The 27304-nt window shown below is 45.8% G+C and overlaps 1 protein-coding gene across 4 annotated transcripts in view; it reads right to left on the bottom strand.

The window, feature by feature from the left end:
- Nucleotides 1-18942: 18942 nt before the first annotated feature.
- The window catches only part of C2CD2L (C2CD2 like), a 55259-nt gene continuing 46897 nt past the window's right edge, over nucleotides 18943-27304 (bottom strand). For 3 of the 4 annotated variants that reach the window (XM_040424877.1, XM_040424891.1, XM_040424901.1), the window contains 3 exons: nucleotides 22948-23081; nucleotides 22564-22828; nucleotides 20281-20989 (listed from right to left, as the gene is read on the bottom strand). In XM_040424877.1, the coding sequence (XP_040280811.1) occupies nucleotides 20784-20989; nucleotides 22564-22828; nucleotides 22948-23081 (605 nt within the window). In that variant the 3' untranslated portion in view covers nucleotides 20281-20783. Of the gene's footprint in view, nucleotides 19580-20280; nucleotides 20990-22563; nucleotides 22829-22947; nucleotides 23082-27304 lie in introns of those variants that run through there. The other variant, XR_005777634.1, reaches the window with a different exon arrangement.

Below are 27304 nucleotides of genomic sequence, written 5' to 3'. Positions count from 1 at the left end.
GTGCACCTAAGGGTCGGGGTTTGTGCACCTAAGAGTCGGGGTGGGTGCACCTAAGGGTCGGAGTAAGTGCACCTAAGGGTCAGGGTGGGTGCACCTAATCATTGGGGTGGGTGCACCTAATGACTAGGGTGAGTGCACCTAAGGGTCGAGGTGGGTGCACCTAAGGGTCGGGGTGGGTGCACCTAAGAGTCGGGGTGGGTGCACCTAAGAGTCGGGGTGGGTGCACCTAATCGTTGGGGTGGTTGCACCTAATGACTAGGGTGAGTGCACCTAAGGGTCGGAGTGGGTGCACCTAATCATTGGGGTGGGTGCACCTAATGACTAGGGTGAGTGCACCTAAGGGTCGGGGTGGGTGCACCTAAGGGTCGGGGTGGGTGCACCTAAGAGTCGGGGTAGGTGCACCTAAGAGTCGGGGTGGGTGCACCTAATCGTTGGGGTGGTTGCACCTAATGACTAGGGTGAGTGCACCTAAGGGTCGGAGTGGGTGCACCTAATCATTGGGGTGGGTGCACCTAATGACTAGGGTGAGTGCACCTAAGGGTTGGGGTGGGTGCACCTAAGGGTCGGGGTGGGTGCACCTAAGGGTCGGGGTGGGTGCTCCTAAGAGTCGGGGTGGGTGCACCTAATCGTTGGGGTGGTTGCACCTAATAACTAGGGTGAGTGCACCTAAGGGTCGGGGTGGTTGCACCTAAGGGTCGGGGTGGGTGCACCTAAGAGTCGGGGTGGGTGCACCTAAGAGTCGGGGTGGGTGCACCTAATGACTAGGGTGAGTGCACCTAAGGGTTGGAGTGGGTGCACCTAAGAGTCGGAGTGGGTGCACCTAAGGGTCGGGGTGGGTGCACCTAAGAGTCGGGGTGGGTGCACCTAAGAGTCGGGGTGGGTGCACCTAAGAGTCGGGGTGGGTGCACCTAATCGTTGGGGTGGGTGCACCTAATGACTAGGGTGAGTGCACCTAAGGGTCGGGGTGGGTGCACCTAAGAGTCGGGGTGGGTGCACCTAAGGTGTCGGGGTGGGTGCACCTAATCGTTGGGGTGGTTGCACCTAATGACTAGGGTGAGTGCACCTAAGGGTCGGGGTGGGTGCACCTAAGGGTCAGGGTGGGTGCACCTAAGAGTCGGAGTAAGTGCACCTAAGGGTCTGGGTGGGTGCACCTAAGGGTCGGGGTGGGTGCACCTAAGGGTCGGGGTGGGTGCACCTAAGAGTCGGGGTGGGTGCACCTAAGAGTCGGGGTGGGTGCACCTAAGGGTCGTAGTGGGTGCACCTAAGGGTCAGAGTGGGTGCACCTAAGGGTCGGGGTTTGTGCACCTAATCGTTGGGGTGGGTGCACCTAATGACTAGGGTGAGTACACCTAAGGGTCGGGGTGGGTGCACCTAAGGGTCGGGGTGGGTGCACCTAAGGGTCGGAGTGGGTGCACCTAAGGGTCGGGGTTTGTGCACCTAAGAGTCGGGGTGGGTGCACCTAAGAGTCGGGGTGGGTGCACCTAAGAGTCGGGGTGGGTGCACCTAAGAGTCGGGGTGGGTGCACCTAATGACTAGGGTGAGTGCACCTAATGACTAGGGTGAGTGCACCTAAGGGTCGGAGTCGATGCACCTAAGGGTCGGAGTGGGTGCACCTAAGGGTCGGAGTAAGTGCACCTAAGGGTCATGGTGGGTGCACCTAAGAGTCGGGGTGGGTGCACCTAAGGGTCAGGGTGGGTGCACCTAAGAGTCGGGGTGGGTGCACCTAATCGTTGGGGTGGGTGCACCTAATGACTAGGGTGAGTGCACCTAAGGGTCGGAGTGGGTGCACCTAAGGGTCGGAGTGGGTGCACCTAAGGGTCGGAGTGGGTGCACCTAAGGGTCGAGTGGGTGCACCTAAGGGTCGGAGTGGGTGCACCTAAGGGTCGGGGTGGGTGCCTTACAGGGGGGTGATCACCCCATATTAGACTCCCTGATCACCCCCCTGTCATTGATCACCCCCCTGTAAGGCTCCATTCAGAGGGCCGTATGTGTTTTGCGGATCCATGGATCGGATCCGCAAAACACATACGGACGTCTGAATGGAGCCTTACAGGGGGGTGATCAATGACAGGGGGGTGATCAGGGAGTCTAATATGGGATAATAAGGGGTTAATAAGTGACGGGGGGGTGTAGTGTAGTGGTGTTTGGTGCTACTTACAGAGCTGCCTGTGTCCTCTGGTGGTCGATCCAAGCAAAAGGGACCACCAGAGGACCAGGTAGCAGGTATATTAGACGCTGTTATCAAAATATACCTGTTAGGGGTTAAAAAAATCGCATCTACAGACTGCCAGCGAACGATCACCGCTGGCAGGCTGGAGATCCACTCGCTTACCTGCAGTTCCTGTGAATGCGCGCGCCTGTGTGCACGCGTTCACAGGAAATCTCGCGTCTCACGAGAGGACGCGCCGGCGCGTCCACTCAGAATAACAGGGCCGCCGCAAAGACGCAATCCTGCGTACGGCGGTCCTGTAGTGGGTAAAGCATCCCAGAGTTACAGATTTTTAAAACTAGGCTCTGTCAGGAAGGTGAAAACAGGATCGGGATGAAATCCATCTAGTGGGATTAATAATAATGCTTATTTACGGCATAGTGAAATTAAAAAAAATGTTTTCCTTTAACCCTATGTACCCTGCTATAAACAAAAAAGTTGAAGTATTTCAGGGGCAAAAGAGCAAAAGTCTGGACACTAATGAGAAATGTAATCTGCATCAACCCTACCAACACTTTGCTATGGGGGTAATAACTGCTCCACCTCCCAGTCGCACACATCAGTTGTGCTGCACTCAGGGCTCGGGCTGTTGTGTGCTCCTCCAGTCCCAGGCTGTAGAGAACAGAGAGCTGCTGATTGGTGGATTAGAATCTGATCAACCAATCAGCACTTCCCCTCAGAAACATGACTGATAATTGCTGTTACCAACTGTCATTCCTGGTTGCCGGCTGCAGGAGGAGGAAGATTTCTCCCAGCTCTGCTGCATCACAACCCCCTCTGTCTGCAAGAGAGAAGCATCCGTGTGTCTGTAGTGAAGTCTGCGCCCCCTCTTTAGATCATGGTAAGTTCTGACATTGCAGGAGGGGGATCATTACTGTACCAGGGAACTGTATGGGATGATTTATGTGTATGAAGAGGTTCATCTAAACCACTGCATAAGACGAGCGGAGCTGTTCATAGCAGCCAATAAGGTTCCAGCTTTCAGACCATTTGGAAAGTGCCTTTGGTTCATCTATTCACTGCCCCCTTCATCGTACTGGTCACTTCCCACCCTAATTTACAGATCACTGCCTTATCTTACAATTCACTTCCATATATTACTGGTCACTGTCCTAACTCACTGGTTATTACCCTCCCTTACTGGTCTCTATCCGCCCTATTTTACTGCTAACTGTCCTATCTTCAATTCACTGAGATTGATGATGTAGAACACCAGAGAAGATATGTTGGGAATTATGGGTTATCTCAATGTCCTGTTTTTGGGTACAGTCACGAATCAGTAAAATCCGTTTTTTGATACTACAATTGGGGTTATGGATGATATTTATTGTGGGTGACAATTTACCCATTATTAATTACTGTATCGCCCATTATCGTATGTATCAGTGGTCTTAATAGTCTGACATTTCCACTGTCCTGTCTTACTGGTCATTACCCTCTCTTACTGGTTATTATTCATCCTATCTTACTAGTCTCTGTCCTATCTTACTGCTTATGATCTCCCCTATCTTCCTGGATGCTGCTCTATCTTACTGGTTAATGTTCCCCCTATTTCACTGGTCACTGGTCACACAAACAATAGCAACCATGATAACACCAAGGTAAGGAGAGGTGATAATTAAGGCTACTTTCAAACTGGCGTTTTGGCTTTCCGTTTGTGAGATCCGTTCAGGGCTCTCACAATCGGTCCAAAACGGATCAGTTTTGCCCTAATGCATTCTGAATGGAAAAGGATCCGATCAGTATGCCTCAGTTTGCCTTCGTTCCGTCTCCATTCTGCTTTGGTGTCCGTCTGACGAAACTGAGCCACAATGTAAGTCAATGGGGACGGATCAGTTTTCTATGACACAATCTGGCACAATAGAAAATGGATCTGTCCTCCATTGACTTTCAATGGTGTTCAAGACGGATCTGTCTTGGCTATGTTAACCCCTTAGTGACCAAGCCTGTTTGGGCCTTTATGACCAAGCGTTTTTCTTCCTTTTTTTATGGTCTCGTTCCAAGAGCTATAACTTTTTTATTTTTTCATCTATATAGCTTTATGAGGGCTTGTTTTTTACGGGACAAGTTGTAGTTTTTAATGGCGCCATTTTGGGGTACACATAACTTTCTGATTAACTTTTATTAACTCTTTCTGGGAGGGAGATGGGGAAAAATAGCAATACTGCCACTGCGTTTTTACATTATACATTTTTGGCGTTCATTTTTCGGTACAAATAACATAATATCTTTATTATCTGGGTCAGTACGATTACAGTGAAACTAAATACTTATAATTTTGTTTACGTTTTACTACTTTTTTTGCAATAAAACACCTTTTATTAACGAAAAAAATTATTTTGCATTGCCACTTCACAAGACCCATAACTTTTTTATATATTTTTTATATGGAATTGTGTGAGGGCTTGATTTTTGAAAGACGACTTGTATTTTTCATTGGTATGATTTTGGAGTAAATGCCGCTTTTTGATCGCTTGTTATTACGTTTTTTTTCGGTGGAAACTAAGAATAAATTCGAAATTCTGTCTTTTTTTATTTTTTATTTTTTACGGCGTTCACCATAGGGGATAATTTATGTAATATTTATGTAGTCCCGGTCGTTACGGACGCGGCAATACCAAACATATGGGGGATATTTTCTTTTTGCAATTTTTTTCATTGAAAAGCGTATTTTCAATGGAAAAAAAAGCATATTTATTTAATAAATGTGTATTTTTTTTCTATTTTTTTTACTACTTAATAGTCCCACAAGGGGACTATAATATACAGTATTTTGATTGCTTTTAAAATGTAATGCATTATCTCTATAATGCATTGCATTTCAATAGCAATGCTATTCAAACATTGACCAGCAGGCTGCGCCAGAGAGGCACAGCCTGCTGGAGGTAACGGAAGACAGGCTCGGGGCCCTGATCGGAAGCAAGGTAAGCTTCCCAACACATCAGCACCCCGCGATCGCATTTTTGGGGTGCTGATGGGAGACAGAGGGAGTCCGCTCCCTCTGTCACCACTTTACATGCAGCGGGCGCCATTGCGCCCGGCATGTAAAGGGGGTTAAACAGCCCGGATCGGCACTCCTGCCGGTCCGGGCTGTTAGAGCAGGGACCCGGCTCTCATGTGAGAGCCAGGTCCGCGCTCCCCGCTGCACGGGGGAGCCGTGCAGCGCTTAAACTGGGCCGCCGTAAAAACGCGGCGGCCCAGCCTAAGGCCCCTTAGTGACCGCCGTAAAAACACGTATGGGTGGTCACTAAGGGGTTAAAGATAATACAAACGGATTCGTTCAGAACGGATGCAGACGGTTGTATTATCTGAACGGATCCATCTGTGCAGATCCATGACGGATCCGCACCAAACGCGAGTGTGAAAATAGCCTAATTATTAAGTCCACTGCTTTTGGTAGTTCACAGCACAAGGAGAGATTTATCATTCCTGTACACCAGAAAACTGATAAACAAAAGTTGCAAATTTTGTTTAAAATGTTTGTAAATGGCGTTTTACTGACAGCCTCTTCATTTTATGAAAGGAGTGGACTTAGACATTAGCCCCAGAAGATTTACTTGATGTATGCCAGTTTTCTGCTGTAAATGATGACCGAAATCTATGGCAGCTGTGAGCTGGCCAAGAATTCATTCAGGGCGCATAGACTGTCAGAGGATGCACTTCATTTGTAACCAGGCGTGAACTTCATGATAAATTAAATGCATCCCCCCTGCTCTTGATAAATTTCCCCTGAGATGTTTAGTGAGTGGAAAACAACTCCAAACATGTTCTGACAGTTGCTGGCTATTATGGGATGATGGGAGTTGTATTTCTACAGCAGCACTTGCTGAGCCAGAGGTTGGAGACCATTGTTCTAGTAGTTGAAATAATTTCTTGCATCAATCGTTATCAGGGTTTTGTTTTATTTCTAGTTTACATAAAATTTTATATTTCTTCTCTATTGCCTCCACAATTGCCTGGAAATTATTTATATGTTGTATTCTTCCTTGCAGGTGTGCACATGTCCATTTTATAGGAAGGATGACATCACAGCTACAGAGTTGACCGTCTGATAGCCTAGCTTGACTGCCCACCTCTCCTGAAGACCCCCTCAGTCGAGTGGAGGACATCATCTCTGAAAGAGGGTCCCACAGATGCATCCTAGCAGTTTGAGCACCACTCCTACAAGAGTCAATTCCCTGAGTGATTTCACTGGGGAATTACTCCAGGGTGGTACTTGTGTTGGGATGCACCTCTGGCTGACTATCATCATTCTATAAGATAATGATGTAGGTGTGTGCTGTCAATAACCCCATAAAGATTTGTGAATGTTTAGATTAAATGGCTACTATCAGACAACCAGGAATGGATGTCTAACATCCCATGATCTATGCAGCTTATCTGGATACTTCATGCAGTACGGGAAGTCTAAGTGGCCATTTATGGACAGGTAGGAAAGATAGTTAGCTAACAAATGAGAAATGCATATATGAGTGATAATGTAATGATCAAAAGAGGAAAAAATGTGGCAAGAAAGAATTAACTCTGATTTCTTGTATCAATCATTATCAGAGTTTTGGTTCATGTCTGCTTTCTTTCCACTTTCCTGCTTCTCCTCTATTATATAACATTCAATTATTGCCTGGAAATGATTAATATGTTATATTCCTAGTTGAGGGCGTGGATATGTCCATTTTGTAGGAAGGATGACATCACAGCTACAGAGTTGACCGTCTGATAGCCCAGCTCGACTGCCCACCTCTCCTGAAGACCCCTCAGCTTTTTGAGAGTTGGGTGGAGGACATCATCTCTGAAAGAGGGTCCCACAGATGCACCCTAGCAGTTTGAGCACCACTCTTACAAGAAGAGTCAATGCCCTAAAAGCGTGATTTCACCGGGGATTACTCCAGGGTGGTCCTTGTGTTGGGATGCATCTCTGGCTGGCTGTCGTCATCCTTTTAGGTAGATAATGAAGTGTGTGCTGTCAATAACCCCATAAAGAAGCGGAATGTTCAGATGAAATGGCTACTATGAGATTTTCAGGAAGGGATATCTAACATCCCATGATGTATACAGCTTACCTAAATACTTCATGCAGTACATGCAGTTTAAGGGGCCTTTTCTAGACGGCTAGGACAGATAGTTAGCTAACAAATCAATAAGAAATGCATATATGAGTGATAATGTAATGATCAAAAGAGGAGAAAATGTGGCAGGAAAGAATTAACTCTGATTTCTTGTATCAATCATTATCAGAGTTTTGGTTCATGTCTGCTTTCTTTCCACTTTCCTGCTTCTCCTCTATTGATATAACATTCAATTATTGACTGGAAATGATTAATATAAAATAATCGTAGTTAAGGGCGTGGACATGTCCATTTTGTAGGAAGGATGACATCACAGCTACAGAGTTGACCGTCTGATAGCCCAGCTCGACTGCCCACCTCTCCTGAAGACCCCTCAGCTTTTTGAGAGTTGGGTGGAGGACATCATCTCTGAAAGAGGGTCCCACAGATGCACCCTAGCAGTTTGAGCACCACTCTTACAAGAAGAGTCAATGCCCTAAAAGCGTGATTTCACCGGGGATTACTCCAGGGTGGTCCTTGTGTTGGGATGCACCTCTGGCTGGCTGTCGTCATCCTTTTAGGTAGATAATGAAGTGTGTGCTGTCAATAACCCCATAAAAAAGCGGAATGTTCAGATGAAATGGCTACTATGAGGTTTTCAGGAAGGGATATCTAACATCCCATGATGTATACAGCTTACCTAAATACTTCATGCAGTACATGCAGTTTAAGGGGCCTTTTCTAGACGGCTAGGACAGATAGTTAGCTAACAAATCAATGAGAAATGCATATATGAGTGATAATGTAATGATCAAAAGAGTTGAAAATGTGGCAGGAAAGAATTAACTCTGATTTCTTGTATCAATCATTATCAGAGTTTTGGTTCATGTCTGCTTTATTTCCACTTTCCTGCTTCTCCTCTATTGATATAACATTCAATTATTGACTGGAAATGATTAATATGTTATATTCCTAGTTGATTGCGTGGATATGTCCATTTTGTAGGAAGGATGACATCACAGCTACAGAGTTGACCGTCTGATAGCCCAGCTCGACTGCCCACCTCTCCTGAAGACCCCTCAGCTTTTTGAGAGTTGGGTGGAGGACATCATCTCTGAAAGAGGGTCCCACAGATGCACCCTAGCAGTTTGAGCACCACTCTTACAAGAAGAGTCAATGCCCTAAAAGCGTGATTTCACCGGGGATTACTCCAGGGTGGTCCTTGTGTTGGGATGCACCTCTGGCTGGCTGTCGTCATCCTTTTAGGTAGATAATTATGTGTGTCTGTTGTCAACAACTCCATAAAGATGTGTGAATGTTCAGATGAAATGGCTACTATGAGGCGGCCAGGAATGGATGTCTAACATCCCATGATCTATGCAGCTTATCTGTATACTTCATGCAGTACAGGCAGTCTAAGGGGCCTTTTCTAGACAGGTAGGATAGATAGTTACCTAATAAATCATTGAGAAATACATATGTGTGATAATGTAATGATCAAAATGGTGAAAAACGTTAAAGAAATAAATTATTTCTGATACCCTGCCTGCCTGTAATCTAATTTCATTCATATTAATAATATATTCTGTTGTGCTTGAGAAAATTATACTTATATACGCATAAAAACTTTTTTAACAAGAAGACCTCATATCTTCAGGACCCGTCGAGCCTACCATCAACATCCCCACATTCCAAGAAGACAGAAGACAAGGACACATATCTCTTGAATTTGACTGCTTGCATTCTAATAAGTTGTTTACCATGTTCAATACTACATGCTCTTTGCATGCTGTATGTGACTATATTGTAATCTTGCAATATATTGCCATATTACTTTATTGTAATCCCCTGCGGGGACCCTTAAAATGAGTGGAGAGGCAATTCTACTTGAACTAGATGATCGCGTTAATTGTCTTATGAAGAATGCCTTCATTAAACTGGGCAATGTTAACCAGTTGTTGACTGCCCATTTATATACATCTGGGGGGGGTGTTGCATTTAACAACACAAGGACATTTCTGAGTGTCCTTGCAAAGTTAGGATACTTTCACATCTGCACTTTCACTTTCAGCTAAGTGGGGAAAACGCTTCAGTTTTGTCCCCATTCATTGTCAATGGGGACAAAACTGAACTGAAGGGAACAGAGTGCACCAAAATGCATTCCGTTCTGTTTCATTGTGTTCCAATGACGCACACAAAAACACTGCAAGCAGAGCTTTTGAGTGTATCCTGGGATGCAGAGCAAGACGGATCCGTCATGACTCTCAATTGTGACAGATTCGTTTTCTCTGACACAAAAAAAATGATCCGCCCCCCCTTGACTTACAATGGCTATTTTAGAGATAATGCAATCGGATCCATTCGTAATGGATGCAGAAGGTTGTATTATCATGACGGAAGCGTTTTTGCTGATCCATGATGGATCCAGCAAAAATGCAGATGTGAAAGTAGCCTTAGCAGTTGCAAGGACATCATGCAGCTGCAGAAGCAGTATTCCCCCTTAGCTGGGGCTAATATGTTGGCCTCTGTTACAGGAGAAATCAGCAATTAAAAGAAATCTTAAAAAATAAATAAAAAAAATGTATAAAAATTATAAAACACCACAAATCAGGGGCATTGCTGGGGTCTCAAGTGTGAAAGTAGCCTTAATTGCTTTAATTGCTGCATAGACACTATCAAACATACAGGACTATACAGCAGCACATACTTCTCACATCCAGAACCTCCCAGGTGACGTCTACTCTGATGTAGATGTTTTCTTTCATCTTCTCCTACACAATTTATTTCAGCCTTGCCCCATCTCTGCAGAGATTAACGCATAGACATCTTCCTCACTTTTCTATCATTCTCCCCATCCTCAAGTCCCACAAGATTTATCTTGCTGCTCTCTGTGCTCCCCAATACCCCCAAATAATATCCAGAAGAAATAATAGTGCCAAAGACATAGTTCCCCCTATAGTAATTGTGCTCCTCAAAGCCCCACCAATAATAATTCCATTCATTAGTAATAGAGCACCCTACAGTGCTCCTGTTGTAGGACATATCAATTATTAATATTTGGGATTTAATATTAATAATTAATATAAAAAAATAGGCAACTACTACTGACTCTGCCTACTTCCTATCTCTATCTCTCTGTTCCTTTACCTTTCTGAACTGTGTGTCTGTACTGAACTACAGTGGCGGCGACTGAAAACTCTATATACGGTATTATGATTAAATAAATTTATTAAAACAATACAAAGTTTACAGTCTATTATTTTCTACTATGTATATAATTATACACATGAACTGTAAATATATATATTTATACACGTTAAATATATATATATTCGGGGGCGTGGCCTGGACTGGGAGCGCAATAACTGCTTAGCTCAAGAGCTCCCTTCAGGCATCCTGCAAAAGCGACTTATAAAGCAGTGGCTCACCAAAAACTTGGCAACCATCAACCCCTTTAAGAACCCCACTCCACAAAAGATGCCCAAGCGGGGTAAGAAAGAAGCTCCTAAGCTTCTTATAGCTTTTTTACAAATACAGCCTTTTTGTGCAAAGATATATTTACTTCAGGCCTACACAGGTTCAGACCGTGTGAGATACCCCCCTACATACAGGGGTTTGAAATAGGCATTTGAAATACAGCCATTTGAAATACAGCCTTTTTGTGTAAAGATATATTTACTTCAGGCCTACACAGGTTCAGACCATGTGAGATACCCCCCTACATACAGGGGCTTGAATTAGGCATTTGAAATACAGCCTTTTTGTGCAAAGATATATTTACTTCAGGCCTACACTGATTCAGGGCGTGTGAGATCCTCTCTATACATACAGGGGTTTGAATTAGGCATTTGAAATACAGCCTTTTTGTGCAAAGATATATTTACTTCAGGCCTACAGAGGTTCAGGCCCTCTGAGATACTACCTCTACATACAGGGGTTTGAATTAGCCATTTGAAATACAGCCATTTTGGGCAAAGAAATCTTTAATTGAGGCCTAGTCTGGTTCAGGCCGTGTGAGATACACCCATTACATACTGTCGTTCTTTTTTACTATTAATTAAACACCCATTTAGGGTAAGATCATAAATTCAAAAAATATGAGGAGAGCGTCAAATAAGGGACGTGGCCCAGGTCGTGGTGCTGCTGGTGAAGTTCCTGTTGCAGGGAGAGGACGTGGTCGATCTGTGCCAGCTACAAGCAAAAGTGAAACCCCTTCCTCAGGTGCGAGTAGGCGACAAAACCTGCAGCGGTATTTGGTCGGGCCTAATGCTGCTCTACGAATGGTGAGGCCTGAACAAGTACAGGCCATAGTAGATTGTGTTGCTGACAGTGGATCCAGTTCCTTCACATTGTCTCCCACCCAGTCTCCTGCTGAAAGACCACAGTTGGCACCTGCAGCCGATGTCCATCAGTCTTTCACCTCACCCCTTTGCAAATCAGCCAAGTAGTCTGAGCCCCAAGTCATGCAGCAGTCTCTTCTGCTTTTTGATGACTCTGTTAGCAGGGTTTCCCAGGGTCATCCACCTAGTCCTGCCCCAGAAGTGGAAGAGATTGAGTGCACCGATGCCCAACCACTTATTTTTCAAGATGAGTACATGGGAGGACCATCGCAACACGTCTCGGATGATGACGAAACACAGGTGCCAACTGCTGGGGCTTTCGAAAGCGTGCAGACCGACAAGGAAGTCAGGGGTGAAGACTGGGTGGAAGATGATGTGGAGGACGATGAGGTCCTCGACCCCACATGGAATCAAGGTCATGCGAGTGACCGAGGTAGTTTGGAGGAAGAGGCGGTGGTCGCACAGAGCCACCAGCACAGCAGAAGAGGGAGCAGGGTGCAAAAGCGGAGCGCCCATCCTCTAGACAGTACGCCTCCTACTGCCCAACGCAGCAAGGGACCGAGCACACCAAAGCCAGCTCCAAGGAGTTCCCTGGCGTGGCAGTTCTTCAGACAATGTGCTGGCGACAAGACACGAGTGGTTTGCACGCTGTGCAATCAGAGCCTGAAGCGAGGCCAGGAGCGGAATGAGCGGAGGGCCCGGCCGGGAAGGGGGCCCGCCGGCTGGCCTTTGGGGTGTGCGGAGGGCGGGAAAAAATGAATGACCTTTTTTTTTTTTTCTTTACCTCACTTGCGCGGCGCGCCTGCAGCTTCCCGAGTCCCGCCCATCCCCAGTCTGCTGCTTGTGATAGGTAGCCTGGCCACCACTGGCACTGCCCTCTGCCTCAGCAACATGGGCTCAGGGCAGGCCACGGGGGCGTGACGAGCGGTGCGGCGGGAAGCAGGAGACAGGAGTGCAGCCGCAGGTCCTACCTAGAGGTGAGCTGACTGACTGTGTGTCAGCCGCCCTCAGCCAGAGCCCCAGATTGAAGACGCTGAACGCAGGTCACACCGCCAGCAGCAGGAGACAGCTGGACAGGAGAGTCAACTCAGGACAGCTGTTAGGGTAGGTGGTGACGTGGTGTGATGATGATGAATCATACAGTGTCTCAGATGTCTGAACTCTGGACTGGAGTCTGTCGGTGATCTTCTAAGTTGTAAACGATGAGAGAAGTCTTCCATTAAATGCAGGCAGGCAGTGGCCTAGCTAGCAGCCATGAAAATGTACTAAGGGCATGGGCATGCACAGCAGCATCCATTAAATGCAGGCAGGGGGGCCTAGCTAGCAGCCATAATAAAAATGTACCAAGGGCAAGCACAGCAGCATCCAACTAAGTGGCCTAGCGCTCATCTTCTCAGAGAAGATGAGCGCTAGGCCACTTAGTTGGATGCTGCGGTGCCTGCCCTTGATACATTTTCATGGCTGCTAGCTAGGCCACTGCCTGCATTTAAGGTCCCATTCAGACTGCCGTATGAACGGATCCGTACCTGTTCTGCAATTTTGCGGAACGGGTACAGACCCATTCATTTCAATGGGGCCGCAAAAGATGCGGACAGCATGTCTTATACTTGTCCGCAAAAGAATAGGCATTCTCTATATAGAGCCGGCCATGTGCGCTCTTGCAGAGGTCAGCAGGGAGACCATGACCGGTCTGTGGGCTATACAGCCCCATACAGCAAGTCATGATGCCTTGTGATGTGTTCTTCTTAGGCCACGGCCGCCTAAGAACACACAAGGCATCATGACTTGCTGTAGATGGGGCTATATAGCCCACAGACCGGTCATGGTCTCCCTGCTGACCTCTGTGAGTGAAGACCCTAGACCAAGTTCCAATTTTTTTGTTCTATTTTAATAGTATGGGCATTTTTGGTCGGGGTGATACCCATGATGTTTATATTTTATTGTTATTTAGGTATTTATATTTTTCATTATAGCCAGCCCCAGCCCCAGAGCCAGTCAGCCCCAGAGCCAGCCAGGCCTCAGGCCCAGTCAGAGCGAGCCAGGCCCAGAGCCAGCCAGCCAGGCCTCAGGCCCAGTCAGAGCCAGCCAGCCACAGGCCTACAGCCAGCAAGCCCACAGCCTGCCAACCAGCGAGCCCACAGCCAGCAAGCCCAGAGCCTGCCAATCAGCAAGCCACAGCCTGCCAGCCACCAACCGTAATTAAGGTAGGAGCCAACTTGGCTTAGGTATCAGTGAGCTATGTTGTGTTGTTATATTGTGAATAGGAACCATAGTGTTGGAGAGACCCCCCTCCAGGACCCATTAGATGCCATTGTAGTCTCTAATGTGACCTGGGGGGGACTCTTTCTGAAACACTCTCTGAGATGTCCTCTGCCAGAAAGGCCGCCCTTGATGGCCCATTAGAAAGAGTCCCCTCCGTTGTAGTCTCTAATGGGGGCTGGAGGGGATTATTTCTAATGGACACTGAGATGGCCTCTGTTAGAAAGACCCCCATCCAAGTCTATTAGACTGACTCCATTGTAATGGGGCCTGGAGGGGATTCTTTCTCACACACTCGCTAAAGGACACTGAGATAGCCTCTGCCAGAAAGGCCGCCCTCGATCGTTGCTTCTGCCTCATACCCCCTCCCTGTTAAATAAAGACCCTTTATTTACTTAACTGATCCCTGCGCCAATAACCCTCAGCACTGATTATTATTGCACTTTTGTTCTTTGTGTAGTGCGTGGCTGGAGGCGGGATAGGGGCGTGGCTGGAGGTGGGACGTGGGCGTGGCTGAAGGTGGAACATGGGTGGGGCCTGGAAGGGGGCCCTTGATTTATTTTGCCCGGGGCCCCTGAGGGTTCTCAGTCCGCCCCTGAGCGAGGCATAAACGTTCTCAACCTGAGCACAACCTGCGTGACCAGGCATTTAAGTGCAAAGCACGAGCTGCAGTGGAGTAGACACCTCAAAAACCAAGAAAGGTCTCTGGCTCCTCCTGCTTCCTCTTCTGCTGCAGTCGCGGCCTCTTCATCCACCTCTGGAGTGACAGTGCCACCTGGCACCCCACAAACAGAGGATCTGCCAGCAACACCAACACCTGGGTCACCAAGCATCTCCACAATGTCACACGGAAGCGTTCGGCTCTCCATATCCCAAACGCTGGAGAGGAAGAGGAAGTACCCCCCTACCCACCCGCAATCCCTAGCCCTGAATGCCGGCATTTCTAAATTACTTGCCTTTGAAATGCTGTCATTCCGTCTGGTGGAGACGGATAGTTTTAAAGGCCTCATGGCGGTGGCTGTCCCACAGTACATCGCGCCCAGCCGCCACTACTTTTCAATGCGAGCCATCCCTTCCCTGCACAACCAAGTAGGGGACAAAATCAGGTGTGCACTGCGCAACGCCATCTGTGGCAAGGTGCACCTGACTACGGATACGTGGACCAGTAAGCACGGTCAGGGCCGTTATATCTCCATAACAGCACACTGGATAAATGCAGTGGCGGCTGGGCCTGAGGCGGATAGCAGTTTGGCGCATGTCCTTCCACCACTGAGGATTGCAGGGCACTTCAGTTTGCCTCCTGTTGCTTCCTCCTCCTCTACCAGCTTCTCCTCTGGTCAGCGTAACAACTTCACCACAGCCAGGGGTAAACGATTTTTTAACCAAATTGAGTAAGGTTAACTTGGATGGGTTTGAATCAGTCACTTTGGTCTCATTTGATGTCACATCCCTATATACCTCCATTGACCATCAGAAAGGTATTGAGGCTGTGAAAAGTATGTTGGATGTATCATCAATGACACCTGAAGCTTGTTCCTTTATTGTTTCACTTCTTAGGATAGTTTTGGAACATAATTACTTCCTTTTCCAGGACACGCATTATGTCCAGAAACGCGGCGTGGCGATGGGGTCCAATGTGGCCCCCCACGTACACCAATATTTTTATGCGCCGGTTTGAGGAGGATGTCTTCTATGGCTCCCCCCATGCCCAACACATTTTGGGATGGTGGCGATACATAGGCTACATCTTCCTCATCTGGTCAGGGTCAGACCAATAATTGTTTAATTTTCACCGATATCTCAATATTATTGACGTTGATTTACAGTTCACCATCACTGTGACAAACTCCCCTGTTTTGAGGTTGCCACGAGTGCTTGGAGAGGACTACTTGCCAGCCTCTTACCCTGTGATTATGGTCCCATGTTGAATGCACCGGTTTTGTGCAGAAAAGCCATAAGTACAGCCAGGCCAAAGAGACTTGTACTAACTTTTGAATTCCTGGTCTAATTCGTGCCATTTTGGGATGTGTTAAATGTCTATGTGTATTGTAAAGGTTGGGACATTGTATGTTTGAGTAAGTGATGTCTGTTCCATTGTCTCTCTGTGTGTATTGGCGATTGTCCTCTGTCCTGGAGACAACCGCGTTGCAATTCGATTGGCTCTCAAGACAGAGGGCAATGTGTATTCTCCTGCCTGTGTTGATTATGTTAACTATGGTGTACCATGATTATATCACAGGCCGAGGGGAGGAGTCTATGTGGGTTGTAACCTTTGTGTTATGGGTTAATGTATGTTTGTTGTGGGTGTCTCCCTTGCATGGGAGCAGGGGATAAAAGCAATTGTATTTTTTCAATGTGAGGCCTTCCAGTAAAGTATTTCTAGCATTCAGCTTGGGCTAATGTATAGACTTATTTGGCGATACTGGCGATACTAGCGATTTATTGCTCTGTGGATTACTTGGCGGTGCTATTTCAAGGGGAGAAGGGAATACTAGACGGTGACACGGATGATATCGTCACGTCACAACTGGTGGCAAGCAGCAGGATTTTCCCTTTTTCCCTGCACAGAGGATTCAAGGAAGGCACTAGTGTATGGTGCATGGAGGGCAACGCTGGCACTCGTGCAGCGACCCTGGCTTTGAAGGAGCTCAATGGACAGAGCTAGCTACCGGGCAGCGTTCCTATCCACAGCAACATGGAAGAGGAGTTTCGCTGGAGGTTGCAGCAGTACTTGGCCCAACAGGATGGGCCTGTTATAGAGGAGGGCATACTGGACTACAGAGATGCCACTCGAAAGGGGATGTGGTATGACGCTTTGGAGGAGGTACAGCGGCAGCGGAGAGAGAGTCTTCCCAGTGAGGAACAGAGGCCCCAGGTACTCGTGGCCCTGCAGTCACCCTTCCTAGGAAAGCAACCCTTGGGGTGGGGTCACCAAAGGGTCGGGGTGGGGGGGGGGGGGGGTCACCTGGTGGTCTAAGTTAAATCCCAGTCACCCATTGACCAAGTGTTCCAAGTTTAGTGACTTTGCCATTGACCCAGGGAGAGGGAAAAAATAACTTTTTGACAATCGAATAACAATATGTTGGCTTTTGCAAGCCTACTGTACTTTTGGCAGAAACAAGTGCCGACCGAAGATATTGCACAGTGTTACTGCCATCTCCAGTACGTATGTGTAGGAATCATAAAAGGGCATCTGTCAGTATGATCAAGCCAGGAACAGTGCCTGGTAGGGTTGATCATGCCAATTAAAACAATATTTTATTTACTTATGTATGATGCACAGTTCCTAAGAAAACTACACTTTTGTTAAATAGCTTGTCACAGGGTAGAGTAGCGGGTATAAAGACAGAGGGGAGGTGCACCCCCTGAGCTGCTACCCGGGTCCCCTGTCCCTGCCTACTTGCACCACCTGCCCTAGGTGACAGGGCGCAACTGGGCGACAGTCCCTGACCTGAGTAAGTGCAAGCAGAGAGATAGAGACAGCAGGGAAGTGGACAGCCAATGAGAGGTAGCACTAGAGCGGACAGAGGTGGAACAAGCAAGGTACCACCAAAACCGGAAGGGCGAGGCGGGTCAACTAGCCGGGGTCAGTCCAGGAGGTCACGTCAGTACAAGAGAAGAGGCAAAGACAAAATCCAAAAGCAAGCCGAGGTCAAAATCCGAGAGGTAGCGTCAAGGTTCAGGGAGCAGGCAGAAGAGGTGTCAGGAAGCAGATCAAGGGTCAAATCCAAAAGGTAAGCTAAACAATAATACACAGCCTAAGGGACCAAAATCACAGGCAACCTGTAGCCAGCAGGTTGCCTGTATTTATAGTGGGGAGTGGCTAAGGCTGCAGGAGAGTCCACAAACTGATGCTCTAAGGGCTCTGGACGACCCCTTGGTGCTTCAACTAGCTAGTTAGCATATAAAAAACAGTTTTCTCTGGAACAGTGTATCGTGCAGACATAAATTGGATATTATTTTAATCAGCATGATCAACCCTACCAGACAATGTGCCTGGCATAATAGGGTTGATCACGCTGACAGAAGCTCTTTTATGTGATCACTGGGGCACAGAAAGTGCTCCATTTAAACAATAGTGGAAATGTGCTGCCAACACAGTATTTTGAATGCATTTTCTCCTTTGTCAGGTGTTCGGGAGCATGTTTAGTCAGTAAATGGGTTAAACCATTCCAGGTCATTAGTCCATGTAAAAAGGGCCTTTAGTTCTCTATCACAATACAAAATCAGGATCTGCATTTAAAGAAAAGGCGCAAAATAAAAATAAGGTTATTCAAAAACTGCAAACAAGAATAACATGATCCTTCATTTTATTTTATTCTGGTTCTCCAGCATTTCTTAGACATAAAAAGCTAAATAAAACATCAGTAAAGCAGCTAAGAGGTTCTATACAGATGAATGGTTTTCACAGATCACCCACGCTGCTCCACGGGACTACCAGTACACGGGCAGTGACCGATACACTACTACTGCATCTGTATCAAAAATATCTGAATTGTGTCAACTAAAAGCTTACATCGTACAAGGGAGCACAGCAAATTGGGGATATTGGAAACCCATTAATTGTGCTCAGAAGAGAACAGAATTAGACAGGGCAGGTAATATCCAATTGCTGGGTGCCCACGGGGGACTGGGTGCTATAAGCTGCACAACCACAGTGAGGAGGCCTTCGAATGGAGCAGTGTTCCTGCGCCATGCAAAGTCAATGGGACTGATGGATAGCTAAGCGCTGCGCTGTGTAAACTGCTCCTCGCTATGGTCGTGCGGTGACCCCCATCTCACTAGTGGAGCCCAAGCAATCAGACACTTAACACCTACCCTGTGGAGAGGAGATTACAGGGATTCTCCAATTAATTGAAATTAGGCAGGGAGCTGTGGGAAAAAATAAAAAATATAAATAACTTTTAAAGTGTTCCATCTCTCTGATCCCCTTTAGGCCTGCAGCAGTCACACGCCCTCAGTGGTGAAGTGCCATTCATACAGAGGTGATAGGTCCATCAAGAACCAAAGTGGCATATGGAAACATTTTAAAGGCCATTTAAAAAAAATATATATATATATATATATATATATATATATATATATATATATATATATATATTTTTTTTTTTTTAAACTGAGCCTCACGCTCCCGTCCCAATTTTGATACTGGAGAATCCTTTTAAAATATTGATTGTGTGACAACCCGCACACCGTGGATCTCTGCACTGTCTTCTACATACATGAGAGACGGCAGTTTCCTTCACAGTATATACTACAGCAGACATCCCCATTGACTTGCAGCCATTGCAGGGGGCTTGTTTTACATTCCAGCCAACAGATCCGAGAATAAATACAGCAAATAAATAGGTTTTCTGATTCTCTGTACACACTCAATACACCACAAAGAAAACTTCATATTAAAAAGGCATACGCACAGGATAATACCAGGCCCCACACGGTGCCCCGACCAGCAGAGCAAAAGGAAAAAAAGTCATAATTTACAAGCAGAGATAACGTGATATTCTATGTTCTCGGCAGCAGCATGATGAATTTCGGACGACTGAGCGGGTGCGCCAGCACTTCACAGCACTAGAAGCTACACTTTGACTTGGGTGGTTCACAGACCGGACATCTCATCGCCCCTGACATCTGGATGTGACAATGTCCAGTCAGTGCTGACTGTAGGGACATACCCCATGGAGAAGGAGATGGTAGCACCCATTTGTCAATTTAATTATAAATTCCTAGGATGAATAGGAGGAATGAGACAAAAAGTCATAAGAAGAGCGTTGTTACTGTACATGGGGAACACAAGTCGTTACTAAAACAGACGCGTCAGAGGAGGGGACGGCTCCTCTCTAAGGGTGGATGCACACGAAGAAAATCTGCAAAAAAAAATAACATAAATCCGCACTCTTTATTGCGGTTGTGGGACAGATTTGATGCAGTTTTGCTGCAGATCTCACCATTTTATTGAAAAAAAAAGGTTAAATTCTGCAAAGAAAAAAAAAAAAAAAACAATTGACATGCCACGGATTTCACAATCCACATGGCAGGTCAGTTTCCGCACCTAAGGAAAAAAGCAAGGTGTACATGAGATTTGTATAACCTCGTACCCTTTGATGGTACCGTATTGCAAAAAAATATTCGCAGAAAAACGGAGTAATCTGCACCATGTGCAGGCACCCTAAAAGGTATAGTCTGGTTGGTAAATTGTCATTATAAAAACAGGATCAGAACAGCATTAAGAGGGGGGGGGAATGAAACTCTCCGCACCGATCTCCTGTCATCTCACTGGTCGCTGCTTCATGGTCCCTCTCGACAGCCAGTAAGTGTCAGCTCAGGCAGTCACTGGTGAGGTGGGCGATTATCTGAGCAATCATTTCCGTGCGTTGAGAGGGACCAGGAACGATGGAAATTGGAGCAGCGGAGAGGCATCAGTGAGTTTTTTAAATAATATTAAAAGTTACCTGACTGACAACCCCCTTAAGGCCACCATGTTAGAGGTCAAGGGATGTGGATTACAAGAAAGAATTTTTTTATATTTTTTTTTATAATTAGCTTCATTTCACGCTGGGCCCTTCCTCCTCCACCAGCTTCCAGTTGCCAATATTCTCTCCATTCATGCTGGACTTTCCCTGTGTTACTGCTGACAGGCCTGTAACTGAATGTGACATCAGAAACAAGACAAAAAGCGTGGACAGGCTGCAATTCACCCAAAGCGTAGAGTATGCAGATCACAGAAATCACTGCACCGAAACTCGCAATTAAAGTCTGACTCTCAATCACATTAGCATTTCTTGCAAGAAGCAGGACTCGTATACTGCGCCGACACACTGTCACAACCAGGAAGCTCTTTGCAGGATGCCCGCCTCCTGGGGGAGTCACCGGCAGGAGGCTTTGCAGGCATGCAGTGACCGGACCGAGGTAGCGGAATCTCCTGATGGATCACTTCTCTCCGGCCTGGGCACTCCCGTTAACATTGGGCTTGGATTTGGTTTTTAGAGAAAAACGTTTAAACAGTCGTCGGGGAAAGCTGCTCTTCTTACGAGAGGCGGCGGCGGCATTGGTCAAGTCGTCGTGAGACTGGCTCAGACCTGCGTCCCGGTGATGTCGGCGGAAGAGGAGTTTAGTGCCGCTCCGAAGAAATCCAACTGTAATAAAAAAGCAAGTAAATGTCAGTGTGCGGAGAATATTCTCCACGTGTAACGTCCAGTTATCCTTTACTGACCGCTGCAGACACGTCACACCGCCATCCGCAAAGGAGGACACAGGCTGCTTACAGTGGTTTAACACATTTAGGCTACTTTCACACTTGCGGCAGAGTGATCTGGAAAGCAATCTGCATGCAATGGACAGCATTTTTAGACGGATCCGGATCAGTTACATATTTTTTTTCACATTTTTACCCGGTCTGCGCATGCGCAGACCGGAAGGACGCATCCGGCATTGCAGTATTTTTAATGCTGGATCTGGCACGAATACATTTCAATGTAGATTAATGCCGGCAACTAATCTGGAATTTTGGACTGAGATAATACCGCAGCATTCATCCAAAACGCCAGTGACTGAACTGAAGACATCCTGAACGGATTGCTCTCCATTCAGAATGCATGGGGATAAAACTGATCAGTTATTTTCCGGTATAGAGCCCCTAGGACAGAACTCAGTGCCGGAAAAGAAAAACGCAAGTGTGAAAGTACCCTTACTAATAACGTGTCTGCTAAAAATCTGTCGAAAAAGTGGCACATATAGGTCTTTTTCCCACCCCAACATGCTCAACAAGGTGGGAAATGCCCAAAATTGCACAACAACTCCGGTGTAAGAGTCGGTCTGAAAGTGGCCGTCGCTGTCTGTAGGATTAATAAATCTGGGCCAGTGTCTATATTTAAAAAGAAAACACTTGATATGTCGTAGTGATGGCTGTGTCTTTTTGATCGGTGGGAGTCCGAGCACAGAGACCCCCGATCGATAGGGGGAGAGAGAAGAGCTGACACAGCGCGCTCTCCTCGCTGCAGGCTCAATGGAAAGCCAGTCTCAATTCGGTCTCACGCAGAGGTCTCTCTCCTCGTCCTAGCAATCAGTAGGGGTCTCAGCCCTTTGCGCGTGCCCCCCCACCATGATTAATATTACTTTGATATGTAGCTAGGTTAAAAATAAAATTTTTATAAAAAAAAAAATAAAATTCACACAGGTTTTTCTTTTCCCCAAAGAAATTTAATAAAAATTGAAATGCTGTGTGTGAATACACCGCAACGCAGATAAAAATAGCTTACGATTCTACTGGCTGCTTTAGGCTAGGTTCACACATTGCACTAGTACGCAATATAGCAAAAAAAAATATTAAAAAAATTAATAAAAAAGATTTTGGTATGCAGTTATTGGCTGCATAACACTTACCTGTAAAAATGGTGGCAATCCAGGTATTTTGGAGGCGCAGTACAAAACCTCAATGTGAACCCAGTCACAATGGTAATATCACCCCTTTGTGTTTGTACTAGTTATTATGCACCAAGGACAATGGGCTGGCGCAGCACCTATATCCTAGGAGGACAACAGTGACCCACAGAATAAGTAGGTTACCCATCCAAGGTTAATTCGCCCCTTTCTCCTCCGTATACGCCATGCTTGTGGTTTCTATGTACACGATTTGTCATGAGCGCATTTAATGGCATGTAACCAAAAATAAATAAATTGATAAAAGCCTGTACACTTTCAGACTTGTTACCTTTGTGGTCTTTAAGGCTGCGGGTTTCCAAGGCCCCGGTTGAGCCAGTTTCAGAATCCAAGTCGTCCAGGGACGGGCGATCTGAAATGTCCGATCTTGTGGTCTCATCTGTGTCTTGACCGTGGGAAGTGGTCACCTCAGAAGGAAAGTCAGCAGAGCCCTCCGTCTGTGGCACTTGAAAACACTTGGAAATACCATACAATGAGGCATCCATGGAAGCTGCATATCCGAGAGAGAGCGCCATTTCATCATCACCAATCGGTACCTGAAGAGAAAATGGGTCAAAAATGTATATCTATATCCATCTCTCTCTCAAAACCTTAAGAGGGAAAAGCAATAAAACCATATCCATTTATCAGGTCTGGTAGGTGATCCCAATAATACCTTCGAGACTCCTGATATAATCAGTGTGCTACGTTTGGTGGGGGTCCTCTTGGAGGACTTGTTGCTGGGTTCGGTTAATTGTCTAATGGCCGTCTCCGCCACAGGATCTAGCTTCATGGAGGATGGGGAGCCACCTGCAAAAAAAAAAAAAAAAAAAAAAAAAAAAAAAAAAAGTCACCAAAAGGAGCACTTAGAGGGGTATTCCCATCTGGACGTATATGGTATATCCACAGGATATACTATAAATGTGTCAGAGGTGGAACTTGCACCTACCTCAAGAACAGGTTAGGAACACAGAAGCGGCAGTTCTCTGATAACTGCTATAGCAGAGTAAGGGCGCTCGGCTTCACCATGGCGCGCTCCTGGCTAGCCGCAAAAACTGAAGGGTTAACAGGCTGCACCATATTAGAAATAAATCTAATTCCCCGGAAAAAGCAGGTAAAAATTCCTCAGTGTTCACGTATTCCGGCTGTATGAGGATTTGCATTTTTACCTTCTCGTTTGCAATCAATAAGCCACGAGGAGACATATCACATTAGGCTTTGCATAAAAGCAAATTCTGTGAAATTTCCAGAAAAGAAAGAACATGTCACCACGACATCCCCTCCATCATCAGGCATGCCAGTGTCCCTTACATGGCTTCTTGGAAAAAAGTTCTGCTACTGGTGAGCGAGCGCCAAAAGGGTGCCCATCATCAACCTGAACAAAACACTGGTAATTCACGTTCCACAGGAGTAAATTAATGTTGGGGTTAAAGGGGTCCTCTCACTTCAGCAAGTGGCATTCATCATGTAGAGAAAGCTAATACAAGGCACTTACTAATGTATTGCGATTGTCCATATTGCCTCCTTTGCTGGCTGGATTCATTTTTCCATCACGTTATACACTGCTCGTATCCAGGGCTTACGACCATCCTGCAATCCAGCAGCAGTGGTCGTGCTTGTACGTCTCTAGTGCCCAGACTGTGGGGGGCGCTCGCAAGCACAGCAGCTCCCAACCCGGCCACTGCTGCGCATGCATGCCTATGATAGATCCCACAGTGCCGGGCACTAGAGACGCCTGCACTTTTTCCTATAGTGTGCAAGCACAACCACCGCTGCTGGATTGCAGGATGGTCATAACCCCTGGATACAAGCAGTATATAACGTGATGGAAGAATGAATCCAGCCAGCAAAGGAAGCGATATGGAGAACAATACATTAGTAAGTGCCTTGTATTAACTTTCTCTACATGATAAATGCTATTTGCTGAAATAAGAGAGCCCATTTAATGTACAGAAAACGGAGCACTTCTTAAAACTGGCTTTTTATATGCCAGTCTTTATCAAAAGTCCATACACACCGGTCTCAATTTTGTCACAAAAAACTGATAAACTGGCCATTTTTAACTCATATTTTTTTCAGTGAGGCCTTTTGAGAAACTTCTGATGTAAATGAACTTTCTGGTGTAAATGTGGTGGGGCTTAGCATAAGGGCGTGGCCTCCTCTGTCTGAATTATCGTGCTGAGAAATCCAAAAAGTTGCAATTTTTTTAGTTGACATGATGCACAAGAAAATTGTGACTTTCGCACCCCAAAACACTGGCATACAGCATTTAGAAGTTCCTCCAGGTAGAGCCTGCTGTAACTACTGGGGAGGTTAAGGCCACATGCACACAAATGTTGTTTGTTTCCGTGTCAGTTCCGTTTTTTTCTGTGGATAGGATGCGGACACATTCATTTCAATGGGTCCACAAAAAATGCGGAGAGCACACTGTGTGCTGTCCGCGTCCATAGGTCTGTTCCGTAGCCCCGCAAGAAAAAAAAAAAAAAAGTAGACCATGTCCTATTCTTGTCCGTTTTAGGCATTGTTACAATGGATCCGCAAAAACACATATGGTTGTGTGCATGTAGCCCAAGAGTGTACATTTACAAGGATCAGTCATTTGGTACAGGTTTATGTGCTCCCAACACATACATTAAATGTACTCATGAGCTTCCATAATACCAGACCTAAAGTGTTCTTTGGCCTCAGTCGAATGGATATTTAGGGGCTGTTCACATCTCGTTTTCGCTGTATTTTTTAAAAAAAATAAAAAGTTATCGAAATATATGGCTTGACGTTCTCAGACTTTTTTTTTTTTTTAAAGTACCACCTCAGTCACATTAAAATTGGAAAAACCCTCCCAAAAATGTCACTTTTTTTGCGTAGATGTGTCTTGTTGGTGCACAACTTAGGGGACACAATTGCATTTTTAACTCTTTAGTGACAACTTTAAGCACTGGGGGCTGAGGTGGTTAAGGCTAAACACCCTGAAAGACCAGGCCACTTTTTACACTTCTGACCTACCCTACTTTCACCGTTTATTGCTCGGTCATGCAACTTACCACCCAAATGAATTTTACCTCCTTTTCTTCTCACTAATAGAGCTTTCATTTGGTGGTATTTCATTGCTGCCGACATTTTTACTTTTTTTGTTATTAATCGAAATTTAACGATTTTTTTTGCAAAAAAATGACATTTTTCACTTTCAGTTGTAAAATTTTGCAAAAAAAACGAGATCCATATAGAAATTTTGCTCTAAATTTATTGTTCTACATGTCTTTCATAAAAAAAAAAATGTTTGGGTAAAAAAAAATGGTTTGGGTAAAAGTTATAGCGTTTACAAACTATGGTACAAAAATGTGAATTTCCGCTTTTTGAAGCAGCTCTGACTTTCTGAGCACCTGTCATGTTTCCTGAGGTTCTACAATGGCCAGACAGTAGAAAAACCCCACAAATGACCCCATTTCGGAAAGTACACACCCTAAGGTATTCGCTGATGGGCATAGTGAGTTCATAGAACTTTTTATTTTTTGTCACAAGTTAGCGGAAAATGATGATTTTTTTTTTTTTTTCTTCTTACAAAGTCTCATTCCACTAACTTGTGACAAAAAATAAAAACTTCTATGAACTCACTATGCCCATCACGAAATACCTTGGGGTCTCTTCTTTCCAAAATGGGGTCACTTGTGGGGTAGTTATACTGCCCTGGCATTCTAGGGGCCCAAATGTGTGGTAAGGAGTTTGAAATCAAATTCTGTAAAAAATGACCTGTGAAATCCGAAAGGTGCTCTTTGGAATATGGGCCCCTTTGCCCACCTAGGCTGCAAAAAATTGTCACACATCTGGTATCTCCGTACTCAGGAGAAGTTGGGGAATGTGTTTTGGGGTGTCATTTTACATATACCCATGCTGGGTGAGAGAAATATCTTGGCAAAAGACAACTTTTCCCATTTTTTTATACAAAGTTGGCATTTGACCAAGATATTTCTCTCACCCAGCATGGGTATATGTAAAATGACACCCCAAAACACATTCCCCAACTTCTCCTGAGTACGGCGATACCAGATGTGTGACACTTTTTTGCAGCCTAGATGCGCAAAGGTGCCCAAATTCCTTTTAGGAGGGCATTTTTAGACATTTGGATACCAGACTTCTTCTCACGCTTTGGGGCCCCTAGAATGCCAGGGCAGTATAAATACCCCACATGTGACCCCATTTTGGAAAGAAGACACCCCAAGGTATTCAATGAGGGGCATGGCGAGTTCATAGAATTTTTTTTTTTTTGGCACAAGTTAGCGGAAATTGATATTTTTAATTTTTTTCTCACAAAGTCTCCCGTTCCGCTAACTTGGGACAAAAATTTCAATCTTTCATGGACTCAATATGCCCCTCACGGAATACCTGGGGGTGTCTTCTTTCCGAAATGGGGTCACATGTGGGGTATTTATACTGCCCTGGCATTCTAGGGGCCCTAAAGCGTGAGAAGAAGTCTGGAATATAAATGTCTAAAAAATTTTACGCATTTGGATTCCGTGAGGGGTATGGTGAGTTCATGTGAGATTTTATTTTTTGACACAAGTTAGTGGAATATGAGACTTTGTAAGAAAAAAAAATATATAATTCCGCTAACTTGGGCCAAAAAAATGTCTGAATGGAGCCTTACAGGGGGGTGATCAATGACAGGGGGGTGATCAATGACAGGGGGGGTGATCAATGACAGGGGGGGTGATCAATGACAGGGGGGGGTGATCAATGACAGGGGGGGGTGATCAATGACAGGGGGGGGTGATCAATGACAGGGGGGGTGATCAATGACAGGGGGGGTGATCACCACAGTCATTGATCACGCCCCTGTAAGGCTTCATTCAGACGTCCGGATGCGTTTTGCGGATCCGATCCATCTATCAGTGCATCCGTAAAAATCATGCGGACGTCTGAATGGAGCTTTACAGGGGGGTAATCAATGACAGGGGGGTAATCAATGACAGGGGGGTAATCAGGGAGTCTATATGGGGTGACCACCACAGTCATTGATCACGCCCCTGTAAGGCTTC

This window comes from Bufo bufo, chromosome 1 (assembly GCF_905171765.1).
Source record: "Bufo bufo chromosome 1, aBufBuf1.1, whole genome shotgun sequence".
Classification (NCBI taxonomy): Eukaryota; Metazoa; Chordata; class Amphibia; order Anura; family Bufonidae; genus Bufo; species Bufo bufo.
Note: the sequence above shows the minus strand (reverse complement) of the source record. Positions and strands in the feature narration are given on the sequence as shown.